Source organism: Elephas maximus, chromosome 13 (assembly GCF_024166365.1).
Source record: "Elephas maximus indicus isolate mEleMax1 chromosome 13, mEleMax1 primary haplotype, whole genome shotgun sequence".
Classification (NCBI taxonomy): Eukaryota; Metazoa; Chordata; class Mammalia; order Proboscidea; family Elephantidae; genus Elephas; species Elephas maximus.
In genome coordinates this window covers 49,280,175-49,293,152 of record NC_064831.1, presented here as the reverse complement: position 1 = coordinate 49,293,152, position 12,978 = coordinate 49,280,175, and the positions used below count along the sequence as shown (strand labels likewise).

The 12,978-nt window shown below is 42.3% G+C and overlaps 1 protein-coding gene across 2 annotated transcripts in view; it reads left to right on the top strand.

Moving 5' to 3' along the window:
• The window catches only part of MYO1E (myosin IE), a 211,114-nt gene that overhangs the window by 152,852 nt on the left and 45,284 nt on the right, over positions 1-12,978 (top strand). For both annotated transcript variants that reach the window (XM_049905947.1, XM_049905948.1), the window contains exons 18-19: positions 5,662-5,760; positions 12,334-12,478. In XM_049905947.1, the coding sequence (XP_049761904.1) occupies positions 5,662-5,760; positions 12,334-12,478 (244 nt within the window). The remainder of the gene's footprint in view (positions 1-5,661; positions 5,761-12,333; positions 12,479-12,978) is intronic.

The window sequence follows — 12,978 nt, the reverse complement described above, 5'->3', positions numbered from 1 at the left end:
CATACAGAATTGCTATCTCTTTTCTCTTTTAGAGAAAGAAAAACAGACTCTTTTAGGGATCAAGCAACTTAAGATTAAACTTCAATGGGAGGACCAGGAGTAAAATTCATAGCGATAATTACTTCCTCAAGGAGTCCTGGTGGTACATTGGTTAAGTACTTAGCTGCTCACCAAAAGATCAGTGGTTCGAACCCACAAACCACTACACAGAAGAAAGATGGGGTGATCTGCTTCTGTAAAGATTACAGCCTAGGAAACTCTGCGGGGCAGTTCTCCTCCGTCCTATAGGGTCGCTATGAGTCAGAGTTGACAACGGCAACAGGCTGATTACCTCCCTGAGGGACATTTGTAGGCCCATCGCCCATCCTACCAGGAAGATTCTTCCTAGACCATGGTAGACAGATAATACTTGATTCTTTACAGGAGGGAAAAGATGAGTAGGAAGGAGAACGTTCAGCTCAAATATTCAGTGTCTGAAAGCTCTTTATATGTGAATACTTCAAGGTACTTCATGGTCTAAGTCTACTTTCTTGTCTTAAGAGATCTTGCAGCTTAGATGTAGGACCCTTCCATTTTGTCAGTCCCCAATTTTTTTGAATAATCTCATCTGTAGATGCGTATTCCTAAGTCTTCTATTTAATTGTTGAGATTTTTCAATTTTACATTATCTAAGATCTTTCTACAACATTCTCCAGTAATGATATTCAGGCTCCCATGAAGAACTCATGCCTCCTAAGGTGACCAGTCCATCTTTGGATGGTTTTTACTTCTACAAGGCTCTCACAGTCTTTCTCCAAGGCAGTTTTATCTTGGTCCTGGGTCTGAATCTGCCATGAAAATTATGCTCATTACTGTTCTACTTGACAGCTCGTATGATAGTTCAGAAAGTCAAGGTGGCCATCCTGTTTCCCTTGCATCTTCTCTCCTAAGGGCTAATCACTCTCAGTTCCTTCAGCACTTCTTCTTGGGACTAGAGTCCAACCATCCTCCATCTTGACCATTCTCCTGGATGTACTTAGTTTGTCCTTTGTTTTTCTGAAATGTGTAGTAGCTCAGTTTCTCCTTTTTGGCCAAGAGGGAACCAGCACTGTGATATCTTCCTACCTGTAGGTAGCAGAATGTTCTTCTTTGCCCTCTTACACTGGTTCTCAAACTTGAGAATGCATCAGAATCCCCTGGAGGGCTTGGTTAACCCAGATCCGTGGGTCCCGCTTCCCCAGAGCTTCTGATGCAGTAGGCCTGGGGCTGTGCGCAAGAATTTGCATTTTCAAAAAGCTCCCAGGTGCTGCTGCTGGTGCTGCTAGCCTAAGCACCACACTTTGAGAACCACGGATCCTCGTGCTGGCTTCATCACTAACTAGTTTGAGCATGATACTTAATCTCCCTAGTCCTCAGTAAGCTGAGAGGGTCAGTCTAGAATAGGATCCCCAAAGAAGCATCCTTTTTTTTTTTTTTTTTACTTTATATTATAGAAAATTTAAAACATACATAAAAATAGACTATTATGAATCCCCATGTACCTATCACCCAAGTTCGTTAATTACCAACTCTATCCCCACCCATTCCCTCCTTTCTCTCCATTTATTTTGACACAAATCCCAGACATCATATCCTTTCACCTGTAAGTATTTTGGTATGATAAGATATCTGTATGAACATAACCACAATTCCATTACCACACCTAAAAATGATACTGATTTTTGTTATCATATATGGATTCAGTGTTCCAATTTTTCTGATTATCATATATTTCCTTTTTTTTTTACAGCTTGCTTGAATCGATATTCAAAAAAGGTCCATAAATGGGAATTGCTCTCTTTTTTTTCTTCTAACAATTTATTGTTAAAGAAACTGGGTTATTTATTCTGTAGGGTTTCTCTCTGTCTGGATGTTATAATCTGTATCCCTTTGGTGTCATTGCTATGTTCCTCTGTCCCCTGTATTTACTCTAAATTGGTTCCTAGATTTAGAGGCTTGATCAGGTTCAGGTTTAAATTTTTTTTTTTCTTCTTTTTGCCAGAATACCTCATAGGTGGCACGTTCTGCCACTGGGGACATATGATGTTTGGTTCCTATCTTTGTGATATTAGCAGCCATCGATGACCAATGCCTACATCCATTAATTCATTATGGGCTGCAAAATCATGGTGTTTTAATTGTATTTCTTCATTTATTAGCTGCAGTGCACCTATAAGAGAAAATACCCTTAAACAACTTTATGGTACTCTGAGCTGCCACCCAGTGTTTTCATCCATCTATCTATCCATGCATGTTTATCAATTACTCTAAGGGCTGTGCTAGGGTCAGGGGGTAAAGATAAAAGGAAAGGCCCCCTACTGCCAAGGACCTATTGGTCTTATAAAATGACTCTGAAGATTCCATACCTGGGGAACAAATTTTCTTTCTCTATGGAGGGAGAGAATTTCCCATCAGCCTGTAGGAAGGATTTTGCAGTACAAATGATAAGAGCTAATGACAAAGTCCCAGCTTGGAGGAGATCAGGAACAGTACCTCAGTCTGACAGAATGAATGCTTCCAGGGCTGTTCCCCCATGTCTGTCAGTCTGCATCTATCTGTCTCTATGTCATTCTACACTCACACCCTCATGCATACACATCTCATACACGTGTGTACCTAAAAACACATGCACACACAGCGGAAGGGGGATGTCATGGACAACCCCATAAATAAATACATTACAGGAGTCTTGGAACCAGACATATTACCAAGGGGTACCTTAGCCCACCCTCCCCAACTACTTCAAACTACCACCCTCCCCAACTACTTCAAACTCCATCCTTAGTTCCTGCCCCAGCCCTGCCCAGCAAGCGTATCTTAAATGAAAACATCTCACTTGTCCTACAAATGCAATACCTCCCACCCCAGCATACCCTTTTCTCTCCCTAGTATGTTGCTTTGCTTAAAGTCTCTTAATACAGACATTTTGCAGTAGCTATGGAAGGTCCTCAATCCTTGCCACCTTCTCATAAAACCCAAACTGATTAATTGGCTATCAGAAAAAAAAAAAAAAATGGAGAAATTATGACAGTAGTTCATTTTATTCAATAAATCCTCATATAATTTTCCCAAGTGTTGCTTTCCCTTTTTTAATTTTTTTTTATTACATCCTTCACTTGAATTGCCACAGGAACTTCATGACATTAGAATTCCCATGCAAACTGGTTGTAGGAAGCCCAAGGTATTAATTGGTCAAGCGTTGATTTATATTTTCAATCTAATATCCTCAATCACTCATTCAGGTTGGTTGCGTGATGGATAGTTTCCTTCATGAAAGTTAAGTTCTGGTTGGTGTCTCAGTGTCTTAGAAAGGCCAGTGTGCTTGGTTGACAGGGATTACACAGTCTATTTAAGTTCTTAGTGGACAGGGTTACTTATTCCACAAGTTTATGGGGTGTGGTTTTTTTCTTTTCCTGTTGAAAATGTGTTTTTGTTTGGCTTCTGGCAATGTTGCTTGCCCTGGATTGTGAATTGCTGTCCCAGCAGAGTCTCAGGTCTTGACCTACTTGAGTTAACGGCTAAGTAATCTTTTTTTTTTCTTGTACTTTAGATGAAGGTTTACAGAGCAAACTAGTTTCTTATTAAACAATTAATAGACGTTTTTTTTGTGACATTGGTTGCCAACCTCATGACATGTCAGCACTGTCTCTTCTTGACCTCAGGCTCCCTATTACTAGCTTTCCTGTCCCCTCCTGCCTTCTAGTCCTTGTCCCTGGGCTGGTGTGCCGCTTTTGTCTAGTTTTGTTTTATGGGCCTGTCTAATCTGTGGCTGAAGGGTGAACCTCAGGAGTGACTTCATTACTGAGCTAAGAGGTATTTGGGGGCCATACTCTCAGGATTTCTCCAGTCTGTCAGGCCAGTAAGTCTGGTCTTTGTGTGTGTGGAGCGGGGGCGGGGGGGGGGGGGCGGTGGTTAGAATTTTGTTCTACATTTTTCTCCAGCTCCACCTGGGACCCTCTACTGTGATCCCCATCAGAGCAGTCAGTGGTGGTAGCCAGGCACCATCTAGTTGTGCAGCACTCAGCCTAGTGGTGGCTGTGGTAGTTGTAGTCCATTATGAGGGTAGTCCTCAAGAGGACTCCTCTGGAGAGGAGAGATGGCCTAGCCAAGGGACAAAACGGAGTAGTATCGACCTTGCTGATGCCTACAGAAGAGGTGGCGGCACTCCAGGAATATGCAAAGATCAACTCAGATCCCTTCATGATGTGAAATTTTAAATAATACAGGATTTCCTAAACTGATTGCCGTGCTTAAGAAAATGTCCTTAAGAAAATTTCCTGACTATGGAAGTTACAATGAATGAAAAATGATTTACCATGAGGAAGATTTTTTCCTATGTGATTCACAGGAAAGGAATGTTTCTACTTAAATTGATGTGTGATGCATTCTCTGCTTCAAAAGTTTGGAGTGAGGCCAATATTCAGGAAAAGTGCATTAAAATGAGCAAATATGTGACATGGGCGACCTCGTATGTATTTCCTTACTAGAGAACAGACCAGTGGTGAGTTTTGGATTTGAGAGAGAAGAAAAATTAATTACTTTCTTGAATCACAATTTCTACACTTTTAGTTAACCAAACATTTGAAATAAAATGTAGTTGTTGTCTTCTCTCTCTGACTTATCTAGGCAAATGTGGATATCGAATATTAATTCTTTCATATTAAAGCTTTTTAAATGTTAGTTGGAGGCAGTGATGGTTCAGTGGTAGAATTCTCAACTTCTTTGTGGGAGACCTGGATTCGATTCCCAGCCAATGTACTTCATGCCCAACCACCAAGCATTTGTCAGTGGAGGCTTTTGTATTGCTAGGATGCTGAACAGGTTTCAGTGAACTTTCCAGACTAAGACAGACTAGGAAGAAAGGCCTGGCGATCTACATCTGAAAATCAGCCAGTGAAAACTGAATGGATCACCGTGGTCCAATCCACAACCAATCATGGGGATGGCACAGGACTGGGCAGCATTTCATGACATTGTGCATGGGGTTGTCATGAATGGGGGCTGATTTGATAGCAGTTAACAACAACAACAACAAATGTTAGTTATCTTGAAGGAATATGTATATATTTGTGAATGTTAACTCTAGGGAGATAGATCAGATTTTTTTTTTTAAACATTCCTCACTGTGTGACCTCATCCTTCCATGACAGGCAAGGCTGCAGCCCCTCTTCGGATTTGATTTTCCTTTCTCTCCACCCCATCCTCTCTACACCTATCCTCTTCCCAACCCCTCCTCTTCCCACCTCTCCTCTTTCCATTAGGTCTAGAGTCGATATTAAATTCAAAGCTTGATAACAAAAACAAATCCAGTGTCCTTAAAGTTAAAAGTTCTTTCCTCTTTTAAAATACCAGTATTTTTGTTCATAACCTGGGTAATGAGTGAATGGGTTTTTGTTCTATTATTATTCCTTAAAATAGATATGTAATGCTCTTTTTATATAACTGCTGTATTTCATAATAACATAATTTACTTATATAAATATCAAATAAACATTTGTAATCTTAGAGGTTGGTGCAGTCTCTGAACACTATGAGTTGTAGCTTTCTCAATATGTTTCCCTATAGCTCAAAACTGGAGGCTGAGAAAGACGAGGGGTGGGATGATTACCAAGTAATGACCTGGCTCCATTTTCCCCTTTATAGGGTAAAGCATCAAGTAGAATACCTGGGTCTGAAAGAAAACATTCGCGTGAGAAGAGCTGGTTACGCTTATCGGCGCATCTTTCAAAAATTCCTACAGAGGTAATGGCTGGTAACTCTGGACACCTTTTTTTTTTTTTTAAAGAACTTTGTTGAGGTATAAGTCACTTACCATGCAATTCGTACACTTAAAGTATAAAATTCAGTGGCTTTTAATGTATTCACATAGTTGTGCATCTGTTACCACAATCAATTTTAAAGTATTTTCATCACCCCCAAAATAAACCCTGCTGCCCTTAGCCATCACACACCATCCGCCCTCTTGAATCCCCCCCTCCCCAGTCCTGGGCAATCACTATTCTAATCTCTGTCTCTATAGATTTGTCTGTTCTGGACATCTCATGTAAATGGAACCCTACAATATGTGGTCCTCTGTGACTGGCTTCTTTCATTAGCATCATTTTTTAAGGTTCATCCATGTGGTAGCAGGTATCAACCCTTCATTCTTTTTTATTGTAAAACAATATTCCATCCTATAGATGTGCCACATTTTATCTACCCGTTCATTAGCTGATAGACTTTTGGGTTGTTTCCATTTTTGGGCTATCACGACTAATGCGACTATGAACGTTCACATACAAGTTTTTATGTGGACATGTTTCCATTTCTTTTTGATCTAGGAATGGAATTGCTGGTGGGGGTGTATATCCTTTTTGAGGAGCTGCCAGGCTGTTTGCACAGCAGTTGCAAGTTTGACATTCCCAGAAGCAATGCTTGATGTTCCAGTTTCTCCATTTCCTTGTCAGCACCTGACAATGTCTGACTTTTTGATTCTAGGCATCCTGGTGGGTGTAAAGTGGCATCTTAGTGGGATTTTCATAGGTATTTCCCTAGTGACTAATGATGTCGAACATCTTTTCATGTGCTTATTGGCCATTTGGTTATCTTCTTTGGAGAACTGTCTGTCCAAGTTCTTTGCCCATTTTTCAATTGCATGATTTATCTTTTCATTATTGAGTTGTAATGGATTCCTTTTCCATCGTTTACTGTGGAATAAATCACTGTCTAGAAGTATCTGGCAAGCTGGCCATTTAGTGTAACACGTAAAGTCAGGAATTTATGACTGCGATGCAGGCAAGGCTGAGGATTAACTTGACTGAGCAAATTCATAGTATGAAGAGTATTTCAGGAAATATTTAGCCTACTTAAGAAAACAAGCTTAAAGTATTTAAAGTGTATTTTGCTGGCCCTACACGGTGGTCTAGAGCTACAGCTGCTAACCAAAACGTTGGCGGTTTGTATCCACCAAGTATGAATCCACAAACTGCTCATTGAAAACCGTATGGGGCAGTTCTACTCTGTCCTGTAGAGCCAGTATAAGTTGGAATCAACTCGATGGCAACAGGTTTTTTTGGTTTGTTTGTTTTTACACACTTTAATTGCTCTTATTTTGTTATCTATTTTTTAAAAGAATACAGTGTAGTGTCCTAAAATATTATATGATTCTAGATTAGTGGAGTTCCACTGTATTTTCTACATCTGTTTAAATTCATTTCAGAAAAGAAGAAAACTGTATTTTGTATTTCAATCAGAAAATAATTATGTCTTCCTTGTGTATGATATAGGGAACGGTGAGTTTTTCCTTAGTGTCTGTTTACGGCAGAGGGAAATTTGGCAGCAGTTATGGGTGGTGGTTGTGTAACATGATTAATTGATATCACTAAATGGTACACCAGAAAAATGTTGAAAGGGCAAGTGTTGTGCTGTATATATTTTTACAACAATAAAAAAACTAAAGTTTTATGTAAGAAAGAACTGTGGCGGACTCTCGGGAAACTTAATTCTTTGAAGCCAAGCACTTCTAAGAAGACAGTTTCCTCTTTGGGGTCGCTGTGTTTTCTTGTGTCTTGAGACTGGGACAGCTGACCCAGTGGTCATCGACGTGGAAGGTCATCGTTGTGTACCACCGAGTCAATTCCGCGACCCTACAGGACAGAGTAGAACTGCCCTGGAGGGTTTTCTAGGCTGAAATCTTTCGAGAAACAGATGAGATCATTTCTCCTGCTGAGCTGTTGGTGGTTAGAACTGCCGACCTTTCCGTTAGCAGCCAAGCACTTACCTACTGAACCACCAGGGCTACTTAAAAAGGGGGGCAGCAGGGTTATTTCCCTACACTCAAATGTCACTGACTCCATCTCCATGTAGTCAGGATTCCTGGTAATTTTGGAGGCTGGTTGGACCAGGAATCAACCTGACCCACACCGCCCTGGGAACGAAAGGGCCCACTATACCAATAGTGTGAGCAAGGTGTATGAAAGAAAGGGTGCCAGAGCCCTTGCGTCACTGTGGCAGCGTGCATTTGCTGATGACCAGCAGACAGGTGAATTACAAAGGACCTAGCTCTTCCTTAAATGGGTCAGTAATACTAGCTTAGAGAAGGCTTTGGGTTTCTCAACCTCAACTGTTAACATTTTGGGCTGGAGAATTAACTGTTTCTTGTGGGGAGTTATCCTGTGCCTTGTAGGATGCTTAGCAGCATCCCTGGTCTCTGCCTACTAGATACCAGTAGCACCTTCCCAGTTTTGACAACCAAAAATGTATCCAGACATTGCGGGATGTCCCCTGGTAGACAAAGTCAGTTGAGAACCACTGGCTTAGATAATCACGAAAGTTTCTGCAAAACTGCATTTCTATGGAAATATTCTTTTTTAATTAAGAAAAAAAATTACAAACAGAAAATAGCGAATGAAAGTATTCCCTCTGTCTTTCCCTAGTTCAGAACCTGCAGTCAGCAGTCCTAAAATGTTTATAATCGTATCTTTCTTTGATATTTTTCCTGAACTTGAAAACTCTCTATTTGGTATTTGAAAACTCTCTTTAGGCATTACTGTTAAAAACTGATCAGACATTTTTTGTCTAATCTTGATTTTTTTTTTTGAAGCTAATTATGAAAGAACTCGTTCCTACCACTTTATTTAAAAAAAGAAAAAGAAGGAGGGGGGAGGAAGAAAGGAAAAAGAGAGGTAAGGAAAGAAAAGAAGGAAGGAAAGAAATCTGATTTCCATAAGCAGTGCTGTGAACTGCACAGCACCGGGGACAACAGGACGGCCCTGTGCTCCTGGGGGAAGGCTCTGTGCCTGCCTTGCCCAAGGCACCCTGAGAAGGCTGTGCTACTTATTCGCAGCTCCTTAACTGAGCTATGGCATGACCTCACTGGGCATGCTCTGCAGACCTCTCTTGGTGCCATGCCAGCAAGTAGCACCAAGCAGGGTGCCTTCCACCGAGTGGGGATTTAGTGGATTTCTGTTCTGTCCCTTATATTGAGTGGCTTCCATAGAAATAATTCTACCCTTGGATGCCTTCTCCCTTAGCTCCCCTGCTGTGGGCTATTCCTTCCAGAGGAGATGAATGAACCTGTCTTATTAAAACCAAACTTTTTGTTACTGTCATACTTCTTTTGTCTCAACACACTGGGAGGGTAATAAACAAAAATAAAGTTTGGAAGTAAGTTTATTATTTAATCAACCATTTTCAATCTTCCACATTATATTTCAAAACTGGTATTGAAGCAGTTTACTCAAAAAGACTTGAAGGCCAGCCACATCAACAGGCAGATAATTCACCTGAGAACGTGATGTTTTCTGTAAGGTGTGTGAGCCTGGGATCCTGGTCATGCGGAATTCATCCAGAGTCTGCCATTGACTGTTTCATCGCTTGATCCCCTACAAGTAATTGAACTGTCTCATGCCTTCATTCTCTCCATGGCTCAGAGGCTTTCTAGGTATCTACAGAAAGGCTGCTAAGTGAGAGTTAGAGAGTAGAAGCCTGAAGAAAAGGGATATATTAACACCCAGCACAACTATCCACATGTGCATGCATTATACCTCCACCCCTGGAATGGAAATCCAAAGGTCTAAACAGCCATGAAGCAGGCACTACCTCGAGTGTAATGGTGGCTTAGAAAATGGGAAACAAGGGCTTTTTTTGCACGTCCATTTTCTGTGTGAAAATCCTTCATATTAATCAAAACCATCCCTTATGACTGAGTATTGGAGAGCAAAAATTAAAAGGCACTTCAATTCTTCTGCCAGCGGGCCATGCTCTCTTGAAGTAAATCCGGCACTGCTTTAAGCAGCAGATGGATGAATCTTTTCTCACCACCTTCTCGGTATGACCTTCATGCTTTTAGAAAGTCTTAGAAAGCTGTTAGATAAGGCAGCCATGTTGGGTTTCAGCTTGGGAACATACCTTTAAATTCTTGAGAAAACACCTCTTTGAGCTGGGGAACATATACTCTTACTGTGATTGGAAGAAGTAGGTCCAAATGTAGATTCTAATCCATAGGAAGAAATTTATAATATAAATTAAAAGAGAGATTTGCAAAGTTTCTCTTGTTTACACTTCCTCACAAGCATTCTTCCCTCGACCTGGCTCCTCAGAGTGTGGGGGTGGAAAAGGGGTCCTCTCAGGAAAGGTATTCCATGCCAGAGACAAGATAGAGAAAGGCTCGGAAGCCCAGGAAAGCTTGGGGGTGGTAGAAGGTGTCCTGCTGGCTGCCAGGGTTTGTGTGTCCTTGAGGGTCGGAAACATCCTTAACCCTAAGAGCCAGTGGCTGGAGGTCACTGAGAGCTTGGCTACATTTCCTCTCAGGAGGAAATATTTGAGAGATAACCAGGAGCCAGCCAATCTAAGGGCAGGGAAGCTCATCCAGGCAAAGAGAATAGCAGCCCCAAGACCTTGAGGTGGAACATTGGCATATTTGGGACTTAAACTGGAAATGTCTGATGAAAGAAGGATAGCTATTACCATCTCTCCATAGTTGTCCGGGGCACCAATTAGGCAGCAGTCCCACTGCCTTGTGGAGCCTGATCTCTCCACTGTCCTGGAGAAGGACGGCATGAACTGGTATATTTAGTGGGAGAACATTGGCACTGTAGGTAAATCTGATTCTGTCTTGTGAAGGAACCATGAATACTGCCTGAAACCACTCTTCTCAAGCTTTCCTTCTCCTCGAACGTGCTGGGCTGCCGGAAGCCAGTCTAATCCTGATAGTAGCTCTTGGGAAGCAAGGAGGACCCTGGCTTTTCTCAAGGCCCAGGGGCCCATTGGCTGTGCCTCAGATGTGTCTGCACACAGGCTTCACACCCACATAATCCTCTTCTAATGTCTCCTTCCTTCCTTCCTTCCTTCCTTCCTTCCTTCCTTCCTTCCTTCCTTCCTTCCTTCCTTCCTTCCTTCCTTCCTTCCTTCCTTCCTTCCTTCCTTCCTTCCTTCCTTCCTTCCTTCCTTCCTTCCTTCCTTCCTTCCTTCCTCCCTTCCTCCCTCCCTCCCTCCCTCCCTCCCTCCCTCCCTCCCTCCCTCCCTCCCTCCCTCCCTCCCTCCCTCCCTCCCTCCTTTTTCCTTCCTTTGATAAATAAAGTCTTTGATACCTGTTATATTTGACATCTTGAAATGTGCTTCTCTTTGCTCTATTATGTCAGCCTCTCAGTATAAACTTTCTAACATAGTTAACTTTATCACCTTTAAAAGAAGTATTGACATATAAGCCAATCCGTGGCTTATATGTGCTACAGTGATTAAAGAGACAGATTGGGGTTCAAATCCCAGCTCTGACACTAGCTAAGTAGCCTTGAGCAAGTTTCTATTTGCCTCTGTTTCCTGTTCTGCAAAATGGGAAGACCACCCTTCTCGGGTCGCTGTAAAAGTACAATGAGATGATACATCTAAAGCACCAAGAACAGGACCTACAGCAGACAGAGCACCCCATAAATGTTAACCTTTAATGTTAGTTATTATGCTGTGTGCCAGGCATTGTTTAGATGCTGGATGTACAGCTATGAACCACACAGACATGGCGCTCTCCCATGGAGCTTTCATCTTCACTAACAAGGCATAAATCAACTAAATTGACACAAATATGAATATAATTACAAATCATGATACATGATGTGAGGGAAAAATAGTATTTGCTTGAGAATAGCAGGATGTGGGGTGCAATTTGTGACTGGGTGATCTTCTGAGACCTCTGGAAGTGTCCCTGAAGGTGAGGCTTGAAGCCTGAGTACAAGCCAGCCAAGGGAAGTGTCTGGAGAACAGTACACCTGGTGGAAAGAACAGTGTGGGGAAGGCTCAGAGGGAGAAACTATTTTAGTGTGCACAAAGAACAAGCCAGCCTCCCAGAGACATAGAGAGCCAACAGGAGAACAGAGGAGATGAGGTTGAAGAATAGCCAGAGACCAGATCACGGTGGGCCTGTAGACTCAAGGTGGACAGGATTTCAAAAACAGCTGCTTTGTAAAACTCTTTCATATTAATTGCTATGTGCTCTGAAGAAACTGGGGGAAATTAGTATGGAGAAAAGACCATTTGATTTTGTCTGAGGAGTGTCGTTGGTGACCTTCAGCAATGCTATTTTTAAACAGTGGTAGAAAGGAAGGCAGATTTTCACAAGGGCGTTAACATGGTAACGGTCAGAGTAGGAGGCAGCTCTGTAATGGGCATCCCAGATCCAGAGGAATTTTCCAGTCATTGAGGTACATCCCTAAGTAAGCCTTTGAACAGTGGTAGATGTATCACCCATACCCCGTCGGCACTGGTGCCTTTGGCACAAAGCTTCTGTTGCCCACCAGGTGGTCCGCCTGAGTCTGAGCCTTCTCTCCTCACTTGTTCTCACAGATACGCCATTCTGACCAAAGCCACCTGGCCATCATGGAGAGGGGACGAGAAGCAAGGTGTTCTCCACCTGCTGCAGTCCGTCAACATGGACAGCGACCAGTTCCAGCTGGGGAGAAGTAAAGTGTTCATCAAAGCCCCCGAGTCTGTGAGTGTGTCTGCACCGCTGCCCCCTCCCCTCACTCCTTCAGGACCCATGCACATGCCACCGGTTCCCTGCTGCCCTTCCGCCAGCCCCTCCTCACTATGTGGCTACTGTTTTTTCTCATCCTTCCTTCATGTCTTAAATGTCATCTCTTCAAAAAAAGGTACCCCTCCATCTGATAGTTTGTCACCCTATCACCACCCCATTCGTCTCCTTCATAGCACTTAAACCTGTAGCTTTCCAGTTGATTCAGACTCACGGCAACCTCATGTATCAGAGTAAAAATTGTGCTCCATAGGGTTTTCAATGGCTGATTTTTTGGAAGTAGGTCAACAGGCCTTTCTTCCAATGCACGTCTGTGTACTCGAAACTCCAGCCTTTTGGTTAGCAGCCTAGTGCAGTTAACTTTATAACACCCAGAGACTCCTTCATAGCACTTAGCATTTATAAATAGATGTCATCATATAATGGTTTCTTTTCTTACTTATTGTCTCTACTCTTCT